Source organism: Notolabrus celidotus, chromosome 5, assembly GCF_009762535.1.
Source record: "Notolabrus celidotus isolate fNotCel1 chromosome 5, fNotCel1.pri, whole genome shotgun sequence".
NCBI lineage: Eukaryota > Metazoa > Chordata > Actinopteri > Labriformes > Labridae > Notolabrus > Notolabrus celidotus.
In genome coordinates, this window is record NC_048276.1 from 28,724,342 (window position 1) to 28,747,182 (window position 22,841).

The following is a 22,841-nucleotide window of genomic DNA, read 5'->3' on the forward strand; positions in this document are numbered from 1 at the left end:
AAGATAAAATCAGATGTGCAACAAGACGGTACGATAAGATACAAGACTGCACAATAGGATATGATACGACACAATAAGTCACAATAGGATTTGATTCAGAAGGACACTGCAGGACACTGCATGACACGCAAAACATTTATACGATACAATACGCTTAGAAATGACACGAGGGGCGCTGGTGTCCTAGTGGTCTAAGCACCCTTCATACAGAGGCTACAGTCCTCGTCCCAGGATCATTTCCTGCATGTCTTCCCCAGCTACCTACTCCCCACATTTCCTGTCTCTCTACAGCTGTCCTATCAAATAAACGCAAAAAAAGAAAAAAATTTTTTTACACGAGACGACATGGTAAAATTGGCTACGAGATGAGAAGGTACGACACTGTATGAAAGGATACGCTTAGAAATGACACGCAATGATACGCAATGATACGCAATGATACGATTCAACGCAACAGGACAGTATTGGATACGGCTCAATACAATCAGATTGCAACATGACACAGCAGGATACATTAGGATACAAGACGATACAATAAGACACGCAACGAGAGAATACGCTAAGAAATTATACAATATGACATAATATGATACGATATTCACAAGGACGCAATATGACAGGCTAAGATATGATACAGTGCAATAAGCCTAGAAATGAAAAGACACAACATGATGCGATTCAATAGGACACAATATAACATGTCATTACACACTAAGAAATTATATGATACAATGTGCTGAGAAACGATATGATGGGATACTTCACGACACAATAGAACACGACAGGACTTGACATGATATGATACAATAGGATGCTAAATGATACACTATTGCACTATTGGGAAATGTGTCATGGACCTGAATGTTGCCTACTGTTCCTTTAGCTGGATGGATGCTTGAAGCCTGAACTGCTTATCTTTCACTTTACTCCTACCCATCTCATTATAGTGACCTCAAACCATGAAGTCTGGAAAATTTGCGCATACTGGAAACCTCTGAGGTCTGGATCATTTAAAGGACCCACGTGAATTCCCCTGCTTTGAGAGGTACTTCGAATTACCGATAAAACACTCAAAGTCAACAAAGTGAGATAAAAAAATACAGTGTGTTGGTCTGTCCCTGCTGAGATTACTGGAATACAGAAACTAAAACATCTTCTGTGTGAAGGTGGTCAGTGCTGAGTCAAATATCTGGTGTTAAAAAAGTAAAGTGCTGAAGTTCGTCTGCAGCTCTGATACTCTGGAAGTCTTCTAAGCTCTGTTGAGCAATTGTTTGGCCTCAATTCACTTCAACTTTCAGTCACAGCCAAATAGCCTGAAGCACGTTCCTGTTAAGACTCGTCAAGGTGACAGGAAACCAGTTTATGAGCATTTTTTAAATTTCATCTCTGCCAGCTTTAATATTCTTACTTTGTTTATTCAACTTCAAATGTCTTGTTGTTGGTAACCTTTGGGATGTTTTGCAGGAAGTTTTGATTTTACTGAAATAAAAAAGGATCTTGCACAAGTTTTAATTTCTCTGATTGAATCAACCTGTTAGAGGATTTGTTTGTTGCAACAGAGAGTGAAGATTAAGAGCTTTGTGGCGGATCATTTTTTGCAAAATCCTGTTTGCAATTGATTATCAGACAAAAGAGAACTAATGGATACAGATTTTAGGGATGGAGAACATCTGAAGACACTACTTGCATATGTTCAGACAGCTCCTCTCTGTAGACGCAAAACATGAGCCGACTGCACGGAGCTACAGAACTTTGTGGCATGTTTGCACTTTACTATCATTTTTGATACTATTGGAGCTTCAATTCATTCTTTGTGAATTCCTCTATGTTTTAATTTTCTGTTAAACATTAGAATCAAAGTTTTCCTGCACAGGTGAACTGACCTCAGTTTCTTTATTCCACAATTGTATAATTAAAAGATGAGTCGGACCTCTCTGGCTCATTTCCTACTGCCGATTTTCTCTGAAGTTTATTAATCATCTGAACCTTTATAACTCACAATCGTTATCACGTAGGTTAGTGTGATAAAGACAAGCTGTCGCCTCGCAGACTGCTGACATCAAGGAGATTGAATCAAGCGATAAAACCATGAACACTCTGAGGGTTCAGACCTTATGATGATTGATATCTCCTCCGTGAGTGACTTGGTGAAATCTGCTGATCTGTCTTTCTTTATCTAGAGTCAATAAATAAATTTAACAGAGACAGAAGTCAAGACGGTTCTCTTTTTTTTTTTAGAAACTCAAACCAAAGCTCTGTTGTCCCGTTCACTTTTGCACTATTTTTGGACGCTGCACATGTGTGTTCCTCCGCCTATTCAGGATTCAAAGAGACAAAAATACAACCGAACTAAAACCTGAGAGACGGTGTTGTGCTGTTTACTGCGGACACAGAGGACACCTTTACGAACCGGAATTTAGAGAGTAAGAAGAGACCCAACAGATGGAAGGAGAGAGGGGAGAAACTTCTTCTCTAACTGGAGAACAGGTGAGATTCCGAGTTACCTGGTGATGCAGGTGTGTGAGCCCATGAACCCAGAGAGCTACTGTCAGGAGTGGGACTGGTAACAACAGCACATCAGGACCTTTCTGAATCAGAAGATACCAGCAGCTCACATAAGGCTGCAGTCTGCATCACTCACCATCCAGAGTTCCCTGCAGCCTCACCGAACACTGCTGTTTTACCAGCTTTCTTCAGTTTTCAGAAGTTACATCAGAAAAACTGAATCAAAGATTGTCTTCAGGGGAACATTTCAGCTCTCTCTGTATGTTTTTGTCGCGTAATGGAGCTTCAAGTTATCTCAAACTGATCAAGATCAATGACCTGACCATCGTAGACCGATTCACTGATCAGTGTGCCACAGGTGGAGGAACACAGATGTATTGCGTTTGAGAATAATCTGAAAAGAAAAACAATTTTCTGATAGCAAAATAAAGCACTGGAAATTTCCAGGTAGAGCGCTCATTTACACCAACATCAAGGTTTGTGCTGGAGTTTGTTACATGATGCAAATGAGGGGGTGGAGCTGACCCCTTCTGTAGAGGCTTATAATCTAGCTAACCAGCGCCCCAGGTAAAACAATTAATGTTGACAAGAACCTCAAACTACCACACTTTTAAAAATCTTGGCTGTTTTCTAAACCGCCTGCAACATGCCACCTACGTATGCAGTATGCAGTACGTACAGCATACTGCATACTGCGTCTGAAGGTAGTATGTAGTATGGCTGTTCTGTTGGATCTGTTCTGCAGTACGCTGGGTCAGGCGTCACTGGATTTCCGGTTTCGGAAAGTGGAAGTAAACAACGGCCAAGCTGATAACAAAACTGCTTCTTTCGCATCACTCTTAATTCAAAAAGTTAAGAAGTAGTTAATATGGAATTTTAAAATTTTCGTAGCACATAAAAAAGTGTCCCCCATCATAAACGGAAAAAAGAAGAAGCAGAACGTTAGAGCGGTGCATTGTGGGAAACAGTATGCGAGGGAGACTAGTCTGATGCATACTGAGAAATTTTCCTGAATCAGTACGACATCCGGGTAGTTTTGGCATACTGCAGATATTGTTCATGTTCAGGTACTACATACTACATACTGCAATTGGGCCAAATCAGTACGTGTTGCTAGTATAGAAGTATATATGGCGGTTTCCAAAACAGCCCTTGTGTCCAAATGAGGTCCCTTCTGTCTCCAAGAAACCAACATGGCGGCAAAATTCAAGTCTTCAGAAACCAGTGGGTGACGTCTGTGCTCACCTCTTTGGGCATGTTTCTGGGGAAGAAGAGATACGGCAGTGCAGCGAGGAAGAGGAGGCAGGATGCCACAAGGAAGCCGAGCCACCAGGCTCCCACCCAGCGCAGGTCCTTGTGGTTCAAGTGGATCTGGTCTGAAAAACACAACAGAGAGAGAGACTACCATGAAGCATGAAGTCACTGAGTGATAGTTTTCTTTTTATGTGCATCACTCATGCATCACAGTCAGTTCACAGCCAGCATGTTACAGAATCAAAGTTCACAAAGCTCCATCATAAGCTCTTCAGTCAAAGACTCACAGGTATGTGAAGTTTCTTCAAGAGCTCTCGTAGACTTTAACCCTTTTTGCACATGTTTATGAGGCCAACAAAACAGAACAAGTTCAGGGTGGCACATTAAGGGAGCTGGTACGCCTAAATGTTCAAATATTACATGGATTAAGATATTTTGTTTCTGTGCTGTCTTCAAGCTGAGCAGTGAAAGTTTATGTGGAAACAAAGAAGAGAGAGGAGGCAGAAACGCTGAACACATGTTTATGAGACGTAAAAAAACAGCAGCAATAAGTAACCCATTTTATAACCAGTCCAATGATCCCTCCGTCCTTTACACACACACACACACACACACACACACACACACACACACACACACACACACACACACACACACACACACACACACACACACACACACACACAGTAATGTTTACTTTACAAGACAAAAGAATCCTGTATATACAGCCATGTCCTCTAAAGCATACACATTACACATGCATGCTTTCACACATACACACCGTCCTGTACACTTGTACACAGAGTCTGTTGCACAATCACTCTTCCTTTCGTTCACACACTACACCCCGTAAAGTAAATAGAGGTTTTGTCGGGACAAGCCTTCAGTGAAAGCCAAGATCTGTTCATCTCAGCAGCTTCAAAACAACAAACTGTCATAGATTCTACACCAGAGTCACCTCCTGAAGCGTGAACACAGGGAACTGATTTGACGCTGTTGGTGATACTTATATTAAAATGTGTTGACAGAAACCGCTTTTCTTTTCCTAAACTGCTCATCCTGAATCTGTTTTCCAAAGTGTGCTCAGAGTCGCTAAATCAAGGCAATTATTTTTGCTACGTCTGCTTTACTTCTTACTTAAATCTTTATTAAAATGTGTTTTTTCCTGTTTGAAAACTTGCTCCCTACTTTTTTTTCTCTCAATCCAAGATAAGTTTCCATGTATGAAACTGTTCCCCTGCTGCAGAGATGTTAAAACTTTGAACTCTGTGCAGAGCTGCAGCATTTGTTTCTCACATGGGGAAAAGGAGGTCAGCAGAGTGTGAGGTAGCTGCTTAATCTAAACCTGTTTAACAAATAAAGAGCTGCCTCTGGACCAGATGACTCAGTGCAGGGACTTAGGAACAGATCAGCCTGGAGCCTGAATGACGAAGGACGTCATTAGTATCCCCTTTGTAATATACCTGTAACACACCTGTCATTATTTAGCTTAGTGTGCATTCTCCCTTTGAGAAAAGACGTCTGTTCATCTGCTTCTGTCACAAGGTTTGTTACATTCACACACAATGACTGCGATATTCAAGTTGCATCTTGTTTATTTGCAGTTACGATGAATGCATTACAGCTGCTGATGAAAATTTAAGCAAGAGGGGCCGGTATCGATCCAACAATCTGCAGCAAGCACACCAAACGCTCTCCCCCTTCAGGCATTACTGTGGTAAATGCTCCTTTATGATGTCCCTGAACCCTCTTGTTAACTTCCCATGATACATCATGATTATGATTTTGTATGAAAAATGACACAAGCCGAAATTACGTCTTTGCATAGACGGGGTTAAACCACTGCTGGAGGTGTGTCCTCCTGTCACTTTGAAATAAACTGATCAACAAAACTCTGTTTGACGACATGTTGATGTTGTGACCATTTATGAAACCATAGACTGTTTAAAACATGAACGTAGTCACTGTTAAGTTACACTGTTTGTTTATGAAGCGCCGGCTGCCGTATTGGAAATGCTGGCTCAACCTAACTTAATTTTATATCTTAAAAACTAACGAGTGATATAGAAATTCACCTCCGTACAGTGTCTTCCGATAGATAAATGAGCTATCAGACCTAAACGTTTTTTTGAACCAGGATGAAAAGGTGTATTTCTACTGTTGTGCTCTTTGAATGGGTGTGTATTTGGTTTTTGTTGCTTCTGCAGCCAGCCTCAAGTGGACACTTGTGGAACTGAAGTTTGCACGCTTCATCAAAACTGGTTGAAATTAGGTCTTGAACATCCAAATACCTGTTTTCGACCAATTTTCTATTTTGAATATTGGACGTTTCCTCACCATTAATGAAGGTTTAATCTGTCTGTGGTTTGATGCAGTTTTTTTACAGGAGGGTTTAGATCTGTGCTCATAATAAAAATAGTAAGAGCTGTTAGTCAGCCGGATAAAGACAACATGGATGAGGAGAGGAGGAGGATAATCGTTGATTCAGTAATTACTGCGGGAACACCTTGGTTTCATGACTCCAGTTGCTCTGTGCTGCGTTCTTAAAATGCAACCGGTGGGTGTTAATGGATGAGAGAGCACAGAGCCGGACCGCAGAGGATTGGAGACGGACTGGACACAGATCTGGTGGAAGTCTGTTGTTATGGCGGCACACGTTAGACGGACAACTCCTCTGCCTCCTGGAGTAAAATAACTGATTCTGTAAATGGAGTCTGGAGGCTTCGAAGAGATTAATTTACCGCCTGTTTTAGATTAAACTGATGATTTTAATATCTTAAAATATGCTCTGTCTCTGCTGGGATGCTTTCTGTGATGTTGTTATTTCTTGAATGTTGGGAGGGGATTCAACTACAAGAAGTTGTCCTGTAGCTGACTGAGAATACCAAATAAATCAGATGTCTAATAACTTCACACAAAATGTACAAAAGGTCTAGAGAGTGAAGACTCCTTTCTGACACATTAAATCTGCGTGTTGTTCTCTCCTTGATTTAACATGTCATTCGTCTTCTTCTGCAGCTGCTCTCTGCTCTGTTTTGAAGGTTGTGACGGAGGATATGACCCACGTTCCCCAACCTTTCACACTGTTAAAGTTAAGCGACTGCAGGAAGTCCTCCCTTTCCTTTCACAAGGACTTGTACTGTGTATATAACCTGTGATTTTTTATCTTTGATATCTGCGTGCTGTTTTTTTCTGTCCTTTGGTGTTACCTGGCTGCTGGAATCTGAATTTCCTGAGGAAACCTTCCCAAAGGATTAATAAAGTTTCTTTCTTTCTATCTATCTATCTATCTATCTATCTATCTATCTATCTATCTATCTATCTATCTATCTATCTATCTATCTATCTATCTATCTATCTATCTATCTATCTATCTATCTATCTATCTATCTATCTATCTATCTACAATAAGAGTTATAAATGAGCCCAACAGTGTCTCAGTCCAGCTGGGATTCATAGGTTCAGTGTGTCTCCTCACCTTTGGATAACTTGTCAAAGTCCACATAAAAGCGCAACATGAAGGAGCCGGTGATGAAGCCGAAGGCCGGGCCAATGGAGGTCACAGCCAGGAGGATGCCTGAAAAACACGACCAGGGAAAAACTCAGAACAACATCAACAACAACAAAGAAAGAAATGTCAACATGAATATTCCTGCAGAAGTCCTAATGCAACACACCCAATTGTTTTGCACTGTTGCTTTAAAGTAACTGAGTGCATTAACACAGACTTGAGTTTCTCAGTTTTGGTCTTGTTTTTTAAGTATCCTGTTTTTGTGTTGTGTGTGTAAAGATCAAACACCTATTGTGGCTGGGAAGTGCAATGCAAATTTACAAAGGATGAAACACTTAATCAAAGTTGGAGACAAATTTACATTTTTGTAACAATTTTACATTTTATAAAAAAACAAAACATCAAAATACTTTTACAAGCAATGGAACATTTTTGCCAGTCCTGAAACCAATTTACAAATGGCAGATTCTGAAAATGAATATAACAATGATTTTCAAAATAAAAGACATCTGTAGTATAAAAAAGTGCAATAGCTAGGGAATTAATATATATTTGATATTAACCCTGTTTCCACTAAAATATTTTGATTCAGACTGATAAGAGAACACCTCAAAGTGTGTTCCTGGCAGTCACAGCTATATATGATTTGGAATTTCAAAATAAAAACCGCTGTAAATTTAGCATATATATATACATTTATTTTGATATTCCAATTCAGACATAGCTGTGATTGGCTGGAACACATTGAGGTATTCTCTTATCAGTCTGAATCAAAATAATTAAGTGGAAACGTGTGGGTTGTTAATGTTAAATATATATGAATTTCCTGGTTGGAGCCCCTTTTTTATATCACAGACCTCTTTTATTTTGCAAATCATTGGTACACTCCTTTTCAGAATCTGCCGTTTGTAGATTTGATTTGTGACTGGTAAAAGTGTTCTGATTTTATAAATTTGTTTTCTTCAATGGAAATTTGCCTCCAACTTTGTATAAATGTTTCATCCTTTGTAAATTTGCATTGCACTTCCCAGCCACCATAAACACCCCATTCCTAAAAAAAAGACAAGCCTGTGTCTGACCTTGCTTCCTGGAGAAACGGAATACTGTGGCATTAATACATCGTACCCTTGTTTGTGACAGCTGCCAACTTACTGCGCAGACAAGTGATGTATCAACAAAACAAACATAGCGGCAGCAACGAGACCGTCTTACTCCTGAAGCAATGAGAAACCGAGTTTTGTCTTTTGGTAATGAAAGAATGAAATATGATTGAAAGTTTGGACGGAAAAAGCATTGAAATGTTGACCTCCTCAAGTCTGTGGTGAGCAGACTATAGGAGCGATTAAAGCCCTGTTCACACTGGATCAGTATCACATGGGGACCTCTGATAATCTGTAATTATTGTGGAGGGTGTCTGGGTTTTTAATCCTGTATGAATCCACCATATATGTTATTTGTAAAGTAAAATTCCAGTCGTTCAGTACCAGGTCGGTTACAGACTTAACTTGTCACTAAACTCTGATGCCAGAGGTGATTCACAAATGACCAGAGGTCCTCAGGTGATATGGATCACAAGTGAACAGTGCTCATGATCAAAACCTGGATAAGGCTCATAATTGGGATACTCAAGTCCATGTAAACACGCTCAGTTATGTAATCAGTCTGTCTCTGACTGAATGTTTTTGTGTGGTTATTAAAGCAGGTTGATGAACTCTAAACACGTAAAAACACATCATAAAGTTTAAAGAAAACCAGGAAGTGTTTCTGCATTTCTCCGTTCCAGTAACTGAACACCTCGGCATGGACGGTGTCCAGACTCAGACTGCTTCAAGGAACAGATCCAAACAGGTTTGTGATGTAAACAGATAGTCTGCAGATTCCTCAGGCTGGTGTCAACCTGCAGACTTCCTCACATGAGCCTGTTTACATCTGAGTGTTTTCACGAGTGCAGAGACACTAAAATCCAATCAGATATCAGATATCCTATAACCCGAGTTGTTGCAGTATTTCTCTCTCCGTGTGATAATCTCAATGAACTTTTTGATGCCTCTGTGCCAGTGAACACTTCTAATCTATGAATCAGCCTGTTTTATAACATGAATAATCAAATGAGTGTTGAGTGTTTTCTCTGGGGGTGTACCAAGGTAGAGCGGAGAGTTCTTCTTGCTGGCGTAGTCGTCGATGTAGGAGATCCCGAAGGGCTGGATGGGGACGGCGCCAATGCCAAGCAGCAGCTGACCCAGAAGCAGCAGAGGGTAAACCACCTGCTGGGCGGGGCTCTCCTCCTTGCTGCAGCTCTGATTGGTGGATGAGGTGGTGAAGGTGCTGTCTGATTGACAGAGGCCGGAGCTGTTAGGACTCGACACTGTCCGGAGACACAGAGAAGAGAGGGCGATTAGCACAGGAACATGGAACCACCACTACAGTCAGGTTTATGAAGCTTTGATGGATAATGTCTCTGATGTCTCAACAGACTGCTACTAAAAACGTACAAAGTGGCTTCACTTCTTGATATACCCTGACATATCGCACCTTTGGAGTCAGTCAGGTCAGTACGAGGCTACAAATGTTTTCCAAAGACAAAACCTCATGAACTGGCTGTTATTTCTAGTGAAAAAGCCTTTTCAGTCCACCTTAAAAACTCTGTTGGCAGAGATCGGCAAGCTCCAAAGAGCAAAAAAAAATGAGCCTGCTTGTTCCTCGAGTGTCCAACTGAGGCTATCTCATAATGTGGAAAGTGATGTAAAATCATATAAAGCATACTAATGCAAGGAAATTGAAGTGTGTGTATTTGAGGGTGTGTGTTTGATCTCACTGCTGATGCGGTCCGTGTACTCGTACTGTCCGCTCAGGAAGTGCGGCATGGCCATCAGCAGCGAAGCCATGCAGGCCAGCAGAGCCCCACCCCCGATGAACCGTGGCCGGTGGACCCGACTCCCGAAGAAACTAACAAACACAATGAGGATTGTGTTCCCCACCTGGACACACGAAAACACACTGTCATGTTCACCTGCTTTTAATCTGACAAGAGAGTGCAGAAGAAGAAGATGCACATTTCTGCAGAGCATCGGAGGTCCCTTTGGTTCTTTATCTGCAGATTCTGTTTCAGTTTAATCTTGTTTTTACACTAATTCCGACCTAAAGCACTTTAAACTTCACCTCTTAGATTCGGTCTTTACAAGAGATTAGCTGAGGTCATGCAAAAAGTGACACCAAACTTTCACTCTGTAAGTACAAACACAGGATTTTGATGTGACGACACTGAAAGAAGAAGCGACACAAGCTCCCACACTGACCTCGTTGAAAGAAGCCAGGATGCCAGACTTCTGGCTGGAGAGGCCGTAACGTCTCTCGATGGTGGAGATGGAGCTCTTCATGTAGCCTGACACCAAGAGCTGAGCCAGCTGCAGCAGACTGTGACAGAAAACAAAGAACTGCAAGAAGAGAAGAAGAAGAAGATGAGGCATGGTTAAACCTTTTTGTTTTTAAGCCAAAACTTCTGCATCAACAAAACTTCCTCTGACACATGACATGAGTTTAAAAAGAACTGCAGAAAGAAAACAAAAACAATACTAAAGTGAAGCAGTGAGAGGTTCATGACACCGAGTTATGTGACATGGCCTGCAGAGAGGAAACGCTCACAGAAATCTCACAGAACAATACCAGGATGAACCTCAGGAAGAGAGGTTTCTGTCAGTATCAGACCTCCTCAGATCAACACAGAGGAGTTCAGCAACCAAACACCAGGATCAACAAAGACCCAGAGATCACAGCTCAAGTTTCAATAATCCCCTGACTCTAATTTCACTGTCACTGATCTTATTTCCTTTTGTGAGCAGCGGGCACCTTTTCTGTGTGCTGCATTGTTTACAGTCCACTTAACAGGTTGAGAAGTATCAAAGTCTTCATATCAAAGGTGACATGATGTAAACCTTCAGATATGTCTGTAAATAAACATAGTGCTGCTTCATCTGTGTGTGATGGGTCTCAGTTTCACTGTTAACAGTAAGTTCTATAGAGGCTTCAATCTGGCTTCCTTCGGGGTTATTAACTCCTGAAAGTCACCCCTCCTGGCATGTCTGCAAAAAAACAGCATCATTTCTCAGTTCATTACATCCCCGAGAAGAGCGCCCACTCGTGTTTCTGGTGAGTCTTAGTTTCACTGTAAACAGTAAGTTTCACAGAGGCTTCACTCTGGTTCCTTCAGCGGTATGAACCTTAAACAGAAACTGATGATCTTGTCTCTCAACATCATGATGCAGATTAGCCAAAAGTCAAGCTTTGTCAGGTCTGTCCTCAAGAGAAGAAGAAAAAAAACTACTTCTAAAATGTTTGTTTTTTTAAATGGAGGTCTATGAAAGAGGATTAGAGACACTTTTTCACGGAATGTTATTTTTTTCCTCAAAATATTGAAATCAGAATTCCAGAACACCTGCTGTTGCTTTCCATACAGACGTTTTTTCCTGCTGACACCTGATTGGTCAATACTACTCAGACTACAGACAGAGACCAGAACACTTCTCAGACTAAAATCCAGAACCTGAGATACAGATTCAACATGTTTATGCAGATTCTGTAATGACAGGTTAGTTGCAGCTGAAATTAAAACCTTGTCAGGTCTGTCCTCAAGAGGAGAGGAAAACTACTTTTACAATTTTTGTTTGTTGAATGTAGGAGGGATCCATCATTTCTGATGTATTCCAGGAAGTCAGGAAATCTAAATAACTTGTGTCTCAGTGAAACATAAGTCAACTGTTTGAATCTTAGGTCATGGATATTGGGTATGAAGCAGAGACAAACCTTGACGCTGTGGAAGAGACTCTGACGCCTGGCTGGAGGTCGTGACCCTGCGGGGTCAGAGTTCATGGCTGGATCATTGGCCCCCATGATTTAATTTTTACTCCACTGAGGGTGAAGAACAGAATCAGACCTGTAAAGACAAACACAGTCACATGTCAAACCCTCACTGACATATGTAAATACTATTCTTTACGCAAAATCAGGGGTTTACTGAAGACAGTTCACCAAATTAGACACCCAGGCTCTCATCATGTGACCCCTTAGTCTCTCCTGTGGCACGTTTCAGCACAGACTCGGCTCACAGAGTCACACAGTGCTGTATGCTTTTATGTTCCTTTCACATGCTGCCGTCGTCCTGTAAGCTCTGCAGGCTTCTAGAATCACTGAGAGCATAAAGGACGTATGTGAGAGGGTTGATGTTTGCACACTGACAGGCTGGGGGAGATAAGGTGAGAGTGAAAGCTGCCGGCTGTGGCTGGAATGAGGATAGCTGCTCAGTGCTAACATCTTAGTCAAAGTCAAGTCACTAAATCTGCAGTCCAAGTCGAGTCTCCAGTTCCCAGTGTTCAAGTCCAAGTCACCAAAAAAAAAGGGAGTCCAAGTGGAGTCCCTGTTACATGAGTCTGAGTCTCAGAGTCCCTATATACTTGAAAATCAGGTACTGAGTAGAACTCAAGTCTAAGACTTGGGTTCTACAACAGCGGCTGAGGTGCCACCTAACACACAAATAGCAGCTCTCATCTGCCGGTCAAAGAGGCCACGCCCCTAATCCTACCTCCCTCTAATCCTAAATCTAATGTAAACAGGTGAGTTGAATATAATTCAGCCTGTGCTGTTGTCATGAATAGAGAAATGAGCCATAGAGAGAGTTTTTACCACCGTGTCAACCAGCAGTGGGGACATGTGACTGACTCCATCACTCAGATTAGTTTGACATTATTATCCTTCCTGGTGTCTCTTTTTCTGTCAAGAATTAATAAGTGTTGTTATTTCATTCTATTCTCCTTTAATCTGTTCCATTCCATTCTATTCTCCTTTGATCTGTTCAGTTCCATTCTATTCTGCTTTGATCCGTTTTATTCCATTCTATTCTGCTTTGATCCGTTTCATTCCATTCTATTCTGCTTTGATCTGTTCCATTCCATTCTATTCTGCTTTGATCAATTTTATTCCATTCTATTCTGCTTTGATCTGTTCCATTCCATTCTATTCTGCTTTGATCTGTTTCATTCCATTATATTCTGCTTTTTTTCTGTTTCATTCTATTCTATTCTGCTTTGATCTGTTTCATTGTATTCTATTCTGCTTTGATCTTCTCGTTCCATTCTATTTTCCTTTCTGCAAATTGATTTGATTTCACTTTGGATTAAAATTTTGAGCTGCTTGGGTGAATAAGCCTCTTTTTGTATCATCTGATGCGCATATAAGAAGCCAACACAGCAAGCTCACAAATATATCAGACTTAATTACTGCAACAAACTATCAACTGACTGAAAGGAAACAAACAAACAGAAAGAAAAAAAGAGAAAGTGAAGGAGGATCATCAATCAGACGAACGGGAAGGAAGATGTTTCATATTAGGGGAGGAATGTCAACAGCTGATTTTATGTGGTTGATTCTTTAGAGCCTGAAGCCAAAACAAGCTGCACTGAGCAACCGCACAGGGTCACATAAGACCTCAGACACAAATCATCTCCTGATAAAACAAACAGGCCATAAGGAGATACAAGACTGACCAGTACACCTCCTCAGGATATAGGTTTTTACAATTAAAGAACCAGAAGAAAAAATGATAACTCATTTGTGATATTTTCCAAAATATCAAAACTAACTTTCCTCCAACTTATTAAAGTCATGAAGTCTCAGGGGTTTGCAGCTCTGTTAGAGAGAAGAATGTAAACATGAGTTCACCACTAAAGAATTTCAAATCTAGGTCAGTATTTTTAATTGATTTTTGCTTTTGTGTTGACTTTTTGTTTCAATTTCATCTCAGTTTTAATTACCGTTTGATTGTAGTATGTTAGTTTAGCTTTTATTTGGATGCTTAGTTTATGTTTGCTTTTTATTAGTCATAGTTTTTTGTTATATGAGATATTTGTCAGGAATAAGACCAATACGGGCCTGAAATGCAGTGTGAGTGAGCATACCAGGTCAGCAGTTGGAGGTATAACTTTGTATGAAAACACCACGCGCCTGAGCAAAAAAACATTCTTCCACAGAGCATTAAGTACAAACAAACAAGAAGACAATGGCGAACACACACTTGAAAATCATGAATTCAGTCAGGGTCACTCTTGTCAAAATAATTAGTGTTGCATGCAATAAGTTACATTTGGTGGTATGGCTCTGTTCTGGGAGCTCCCTGCCCCTCCATGAGCCTATGTGGAATGCCAAAGGCGGAGGTAGGGAGAGCATACTTTCCCTCTCATTCATGTGCATACATGAAAAGCCAAGGCAGGGAGAGCAGCAGCAAAGACCCCACAAAATGTAGACTAAAAGAAAGGTTGAATTAACAAAAGCTAAGAAATAAAACAAAACGTACTCTAAAGATCTAAATCCACAAGAAACATGGAGGACACAGGGAAAACACAACAATGAACCGACACAGAAGTGAGGAAACAGAGACTGAATACTGACAGGAATTAGAAACAGGCGAGACAATGGGACACAGGAGGAACTTATGAGGGTGCAATCAAACTGGAGGGAAACACAAGGCAGGAATTAAAACTAAACAAGATACACAGGGGGGAAGAACTACAAAATAAAACAGGAAACACTAAAGACTATACTGTACATAGACAAGAGGGTATACAACATGGAAGGGGAACCACGCTCAGGAAATAACTGAAATATAACACCAGGAAAACTAACAACAAGGCACTAGAAACTAAATAAACCTGAACTGAGACAGGAATAATAAAAAAAATCACCAAAAGACAACTTAGAACAGACCAAACATGACACCTGAGGTGGGGAGAGCAGCAGCAAAGACCCCAGGGTACAGAACAGAGCGAGCATCAGTGACAAAATATATATCACTGGTAAAATCAGACACAGCGGAAAGGAGGAGCTGGGGTGGAGGAGAGTTGGAAAGAGGTTTGATTGGCCAGATTCCATATCGGTCATCATAAGGCGGATCCAGCTTGCAAAGTAAGAGACTTATTTGCTTGTTCTTTGTCAGAGAATGACCAGACCAACCATTTTAAGAAAAAGAGGTGGTAATGCAAGTCTGTTAACGATGGCAGCCTGTGAAGAGATTAGCGTGGATGCAGCTCAAACAGCGGTTTTATCAGAACTGGACATTTCTTTGTTAAAAGAAGAGCAGAGGCTGATTAGCCAGTAATGAATGTGACAGACTGATCGTTCAGCCACATTTTTTTCATTTAAAAGGTTCCGCCTTCCCCTAACACGTCTGTGTGTTGCTCAGATGGATGGGAATTGAATGCTTGTTAAATCAGCGCATGCCTCATAAGTTTGTCACATCCCTGTGCTCTGCAACTAAACAAACAAAAAAGAGGGCTCTGTTGATGAGACGGTGAAAGACAGGGACTCCGCTTTAACCACAGAGTGGTCTGATGTTGTCTCACAAATGCATGCCTCATACGAGCTAACGAGCAGCGCATGGAGTAGACGTGCTTCTGGAAGCTCCTCCGTGCCAAGCTTCAAAATTAATATTCTGGCAGTCCACAACTAATTTTTTACCAGCCACAAGAAACTACCTGTGGTATTGGATTTAATTTGTAAACTTTTTTCGCCAAAACATGACTAAGAAGTCCCAAAACGTCGAGCCACCCCGGCCAGCTTCAGCAAATGCTAGCAGCGAGGACTCGGAGGACTTGCCCTTGCTGTGGGAGAAAGTCTCCGACAGGATCCTAAAGCATATCAACGTCAGCTTTGACATGCTGGAACAGACTCTTCAGACGGTTCAGACTTCTCAAGCCGAGCTGCTAGGGAAGGTGGAATCCATCGAAGAGCAAATGCTGGAGCAGGATAACCGCTTAAGCTGCCTGGAAAAGGTAGTTTCGAGCTTAAAAGAGGAAAACAACGCACTCAAGCTATAGGTGGATGATCTCGAGGGCCGCTCACGCTGCAATAATATTAAAATAATCGGCATACCCGAGCAAGAGGAAAGGGGTAAACCAACGGAGTTCGTTGAGGCCCTCATCCCGAAACTTCTTGGGGAAGAACATTTCAAATCCTCGGTGATTATCGACCGTGCACACCGGACCCTGCAACCGCGACCCACAGAGGGAGCCAAGCCCCGTGCCATCATCGCCAGGGTCCACTTCTATCGGGAGAAGGAGCTTATTTTGCGCCTCCGGAGGACGCGGGAGCTGGCGTATAAAGGCAACAAAGTGCTTATCTTTCCCGACTACACGCCAGAGGTGATGCGGCAAAGACGGGAATTCAACGAGGTCCTGGACGGACTCCGGGAGCTCAAAATGGAACACAGTCTTCTCTTCCCTGCAAGGCTTCGTGTCAAGCACAACGGACAATTCAAGGTTTTTTCCACGCCGGGTGAGGCAATGTCATTTATGAACACTGACTTGAAAAACATATCTGAAGACGCTTAAGTCCCAACGTGTCTGCAGAGACGGTAAATTATTTCATAAGTCTATGGCATGACCCTTTTTTCCTCTCTCTCGTTGTTTTCGTCCCATTTATATAATTCAGTTGGACTTTAAAGACTGTCAGTCTGTTTTATTTTCCTGAATTAACCCGCTTGGCGGCGGAGCAGAGCTAACTATTTAAAGTTAATGTTTTTTGTTTTGTTTTTTGTTTTCTACAACTCTTCTGGGAGCCAGTTACTAGACATGCGCTTAGCGGTCTTGTGGATAGAGGGATATTTGTGCTTCCTTAGTGAAGCGGGTTGCGGGATTGACTATTTTCTAATATCTTCTGAATTAATATCTAGCACTACTAATACGGCCTATCACAGTATTTTAATATCGGACCATAGCCCAGTCTCACTGCAATTTAAAAATATTTTGTCTAAACAAAAGTATAGCTGGCGTTTCAACCCTCTCCTTCTGCAAGACAGCTCTTTTGTTAAGGACATGAATGCACATATTGATGACTTTCTTGCCACCAATGATAATGGAGAGGTCCCGGACTCCACATTGTGGGAGACTTTTAAGGTCGTATTAAGGGGATATATCATCTCATTAGAATCTGCTAAAAAACGTGAATTAAATGGCCGACTTAGAGATATTGAAAAATTACTTCCAGCCCTTGAAGAGATCTACAGAGCTTCTCTTCTACAGTCTGACTACAATAACATTTTAAAACTAAAATATGAGCATAACACTATCCTTAGCAAACGCATCAACAATCTTTTACTTAAACTAAAGCAGAAACATTTTGAACTTGGAGATAAACCGGAAAAACTACTAGCTAGCCAACTTAGAGGTCAACAGGCAAACCAAGCTATTCATAATGTTAAATCAAAAGGAGGTAAAAGAGTTACTAATCTAAAGGACATAAATACATGCTTTAGGGACTTCTATAAAGAACTGTACTTCAGCAAAGGAAATGTTACTGAAGCAGAATTTTCTGACTTTTTTGACAACCTAAACATCCCCCAACTTGATAAAGCTTTGAGTGCTGATATCGACACTCCGATCTCAGGGGCTGACCTACTGAATGCTATACGGGCCTTCCCTTCTGAAAAAGCAGCAGGCCCAGATGGGTTTGGCTGCGAATTCTACAAGGCATTCCATGAAAAAATAGTTCCCCTTATGTTAAGAATGATGAATGACTCATTGAAAAATAAGAAGCTCCCAAGCCCACTCTACGAAGCAAACATCTGCATGCTTCTAAAAAAGGATAAAGATGAGACCAACCCTGCAAGTTACAGACCCATCGCTCTCCTTAACTTTGATCATAAGATTATAACCAAAGTCTTGGCCACACGATTAGGTAAACATATATCTAATTTTATACATCCTGACCAGCCTGGTTTTATTCCTGGTAGGTTTTCATTTAGTAATGTACGTCTGCTCTTAAATACCCTGTACTCAAGCCCCGAAAAAGAAACACAAACAGCTGTTATATCTCTTGATGCCCAAAAGGCATTTGACCAGATTGAATGGCCCTATATGTTTGAGACACTGAAAAGATTTGGGTTCGGGGAAAACTTGATAGAGTGGGTCAAAATAATTTATTCTAATCCAGTATCCTCAGTCCTCACCAACATGGATAGATCTAAACCTTTCAATTTAAAGCGGGGTGTAAGACAGGGGAACCCTCTGTCTCCCCTCCTTTTTGATATTGCTTTGGAACCTCTTGCAATAGGAATCAGAGGTCACCCAGATATCCAAGGTGTAAAATTTGGTAATGTTGAAAGTCTTGTAAATTTATATGCTGATGATTTATTGCTATGTCTGTCTGACCCAATAGTTTCAGTCCCCATCCTCCTGAAATATATTGAATCTTTTAGTAAACTCTCAGGATATACAATCAACTGGGATAAGAGTGAATTCATGCCTCTGATGAATAATCTGAGCCCTGCATTCCTAAAATCTTTGCCATTTAAATTAGTTACCACTAACATAACCTATCTTGGACTTAAGATCCCCAGGAACCCTAAACTCTTACTGACACTGAATTTCTTAGACATGGTGGAAAAGCTAAAGGAAAACATTAGGACTTGGAAGTTGCTTCCTCTTTCAATGATCGGTCGTATTAATGCCATAAAAATGGTTGCACTCCCAAGGTTCTTATACCTTTTTCAAAACCTCCCTGTTTTTTTTACCACTGTCCTTCTTTAAACAACTGGATTCAGTTATTCTCCCATTTGTTTGGGCAAATAAACCCCCTTGCATCTCTAAAGCCCATCTACAGAAGGATGTAAGCAGGGGTGGCCTTGGCCTTCCTGTATTTAGGCATTATTACTGGGCTGCAAATGCAAGGGCTCTTACTTTTTGGCAGTGGGGCTTTCCTTGTGATGACTGGCCTACTGGTTGCCCACTTTGGTTAAAATTAGAATCCATGTCAGTTTTGGGAACCTCTCTTCCAGTACTGCTCTTTTCTAGAATACAGCCTTCCTGTACATTGCTAGGCCATAACTTCATTCTCAACAACTCCCTGAAAATTTTAAACCAGATGAAGAATGTATTTGGACTACCTAGTGTCTCCGTACAAACCCCCATAGCATACAACCATCTGTTCAAACCAGCACTGATGGACAATATATTTCTAGAATGGAGGGAAAGAGGACTATGCTGCATTGCAGATCTTTACATAGACAATGAGTTTGCTTCATTTCCTCAGCTCCAAACTAAATTTCATCTTCCTCAGCCTCACTTCTACCGCTACCTTCAAGTCAGGCATTTTGTACGAGAGTGTATCCCAGAATTCAAACTCAAACCAAAAAATCATGTTTTTTATAATTTACTTCTCTCACAGCCAAATTCTAAACATTTAATCTCTCGTCTTGTCAACGTTTTTGAGGTGCCAGTGACGGCCGGTCATCTCAGGGAGGCCTGGGCTGTAGAGTTAGGTGTCCATGTGTCTGATGAGTTGTGGGAGGAGGGCCTGTCCAACATTATGAGTTGTTCAATCAACTCCAGATATAGATGAATTCAATACAAAGTATTACATAGACTACATTTCTCTAAAACCAAGCTAAGTAAGATTTATGAAGCAGTCTCTCCCATGTGTGACAGATGTGGCACGGCAGAGGGATCACTAGCACACTTGTTCTGGCAATGTCCTGTGCTTGGTAAGTTCTGGTGTGATATATTTCATTGGTTTTCTAAACAATATCAAATAACCATTCAGCCTGATAGCAACCTGCCGATATTTGGCTGCTCAGACAGGACGAGGGCCCTCTCTCCCCATCAGAAACAGGCCCTTAGTACAGGCATGGTTGCAGCCAAAAAATGAATATTACTTCTTTGGAAGTCTCCGTGTCCCCATGTTTCAGGACATGGCTCAACGAAATGCGTTCTATTGTTAAATTTGAACATACTCGCTGCGAAAGACAAAACTCATATAACCACTTTCTAAAAGTGTGGAAGCCATTTCTGTTATTTGATGAGACCTAACTATGTTACCTATAATCTTTGCTGCTGTGATATAAATGTATTTATGTGTACGTACATTATAATTTAATAATGTAATGTATGTGCTTTTTTTGTATTTTAATCAATGGTCTGACTGTGTCCCACCCAATTTATTGTGATTATTTTTACTCCTTACTATTAACATAGTTTCCGTACTTGTACTATTATTTATGGGGTTCTTTTGGTGTCGTGTGTGTGTGTGTGTGTGTGTGTGTGTGTGTGTGTGTGTGTGTGTGTGTGTGTGTGTGTGTTTCCTGTCGGTGTTTTTTTTTTTTGTTTTGTTTGTTTTTATGTAAAAAGTAAGTAATGGTTGTTAGACCACATAATCTTTTGGAAGCAGGGGCAGCCTTCTTTTTTTCCCTTGGAGATGTTGCTATTGTTAGCATCTGAGGACTATCTGTGGCTCCTTAAGTTCTGCAACACCCTGCTAGTTATTTTTCGTGGTGTCCTATGTGTGAGTGTGTATATGTTAAGAAAACAAAAAAATCACAAATAAAATATTCAAAAAACAAAAACAAAAACAAATGTATGCCTCATTGACTCTGATTTTATATTGATAACTTATTTCCTGGTTGTAGAGAAATCTTAAAGACAGATGAGGAAAGATGGGAGGAGTGTTTCTGCCCGCTCTGATTGTCTCTCTGTTGACGTGTGTACAAACTGACGCTCTCCCACAATAAGTCAATGTGGATCTCCCATTGTTGACCCCTCTCCCTCCTTGCTATATGAGCAAATAAAAATCCTGCAGATAAAATCTTTAATGTCATCTTAAATTATATGAAGTCATCGTCATGTGCCAGTGACTCCAAAATGTTAAAATCAGGTTCACTAATGAAGCAACATTTATCCACATTTCCTTACTTGATCGACTTCACAGACACTTGTCAGATAGAGAAGTCTTCATTTAGATTCTTGTTTCTGTTACTTCAAACGTTGAGTACGGTGTTCCTCAAGGTAGGATCCTAGGTCCTTCTCTTTTTTAAATATCATGCTCGGTCTCAGTTGAATAAGTAGTCATCATTATTTATTATATCAATGTTGTGATACTCGACTATCTCTGTCTTACACTCTTCTTTAAAAGATGTTTACTACAAAACTTTTTTATGTTAAAGATTAACTTTAACTTGTTGGTCCAGAATTAGAGACTACAGATAAAACACTAGTTACCAGGAGCGGGGCCAGACCTTTTGGACTGGGGTGGCCAAACTGCAGCAGGGTTGGCATGATGTATGTCAGGATAATTCTGAATGAATATCCTTTATTTACCTTTTCTTTCTCCAATTATCATGTCTACTTTAACTACGCATATTTTTTGCTTTTGAAAAGTCACACAACATTTATATGTTTACAGACTCCAACAGATGTATGTCCAAAGTGATTATTTAAAGTTCGAACTGAAGGTAACATGCTTCAGAGGAATGCAGGAGAAAACTTCTAGCATCCCAAACAGCATATTTTAAAACCTCTAAAGAGGCAAATAGTGATCTGGGGTGACCAGATTTTATTTGGGGCCATGGCCACCCCTGGCTAACATCTGGATCCGCCCCTGCTTGTAAAAGATGTGGGAGTGATGTTGTATTTTAAACAAGGGTGATGTGTGGACAGTCTGCATATGCAAGTATCTGAAGTACTAATGGAAAGTTTGAGCACTCTGGTTCAAAAATAGTGGCACTGCTCTAAGAGTCCCTGTGGGACCCTGAATGAGTCCAACTGTTTTTAGCGCGCTGATAATGGATTGTTTTGCTTCAGCTGGTCAACAAATCAGAGCGTTTCCTTTAATTTAGCTCTGTGTGTTTACATTTCATAATCACACACTGAGTTATTCTTGCTCCAGAGATAAACAAATGCTGCTTGATAATGAGTAAAATACTTTTTATGTTGTTTTCACACAGTTTTAGGGTTATAATGTCATAATAACACACATACGAGCACAGAATGCCAGACTGCAAACATATTGTGTTTAAGTTAGACATGTTTAAAGTATCACAATCCAACATGTGGAAAGGTTTCTGCAGACTCAAACAGCAGCTTTCACTCATGAGTGTGAGCAACAGAAGAGTCAGGATATAACTCAGCAGGAGAGTCAGTAAATCAGAGTCTGCTGTGCATGAGTTCAGTCTGGAGAGAAAATAAACTGCTGCTTTAAAACCCAGCAGAGGAGTCCTGCTACAGTCAAAGCATCAAAGTCCCATTCAGAAGAGATTAGAAAGTTCACTCAGACTCACTGTGAAGCAGAAGTTTCTCTGAATCTCTCTCCTGTTGTTGGATCAAACCATCTAGTCCTCTGACTGTCCTCAAACCTCTGGCCCCACAAGCAGAGGAGGAGCAAGACGAGAGGGAGTGGAATCTGAACCCTGGGTGTTATGAGCTGTAAAGGCAGGACATAGTAAAAAACAGAGGAGGAAGAGGATGACCCACGTGTATAGTCTTACAGCTCGAGGACTGCACAGATTTGTGCTCATGAGGAAACAAAGCACAGATTTGGGTTGGACGATAAATACAACCTGTTTGTCCTGAGTTAGTTTTCCTGTAATAACAAGGATTAATCATGTGAAGCATTAGCAGTTAACAGCTCCTGTTTGCAGTAAAATCATAGATTAAGATATCACTTTCACTAGGTTACTCTTCAACTGAAGACTTACGGTAGATTCTAAAAGAGCCAGAGAAGGAAGCCTCTTGTTATTGTGTCTTAAAACCACTTTAAA

General features: G+C 40.8%; 1 protein-coding gene across 1 annotated transcript in view; it reads right to left on the bottom strand.

The window, feature by feature from the left end:
- slco2b1 (solute carrier organic anion transporter family, member 2B1) overlaps window positions 1–22,461 on the bottom strand; it is a 39,141-nt gene extending 16,680 nt beyond the window's left edge. The window contains exons 1-7 of the mRNA XM_034682824.1: window positions 22,362–22,461; window positions 12,071–12,200; window positions 10,567–10,704; window positions 10,086–10,248; window positions 9,411–9,635; window positions 7,238–7,336; window positions 3,751–3,881 (exon numbers count right to left, since the gene is read on the bottom strand). Of these exons, the coding sequence (XP_034538715.1) occupies window positions 3,751–3,881; window positions 7,238–7,336; window positions 9,411–9,635; window positions 10,086–10,248; window positions 10,567–10,704; window positions 12,071–12,157 (843 nt within the window). The 5' untranslated portion in view covers window positions 12,158–12,200; window positions 22,362–22,461. The remainder of the gene's footprint in view (window positions 1–3,750; window positions 3,882–7,237; window positions 7,337–9,410; window positions 9,636–10,085; window positions 10,249–10,566; window positions 10,705–12,070; window positions 12,201–22,361) is intronic.
- Window positions 22,462–22,841: the final 380 nt, after the last annotated feature.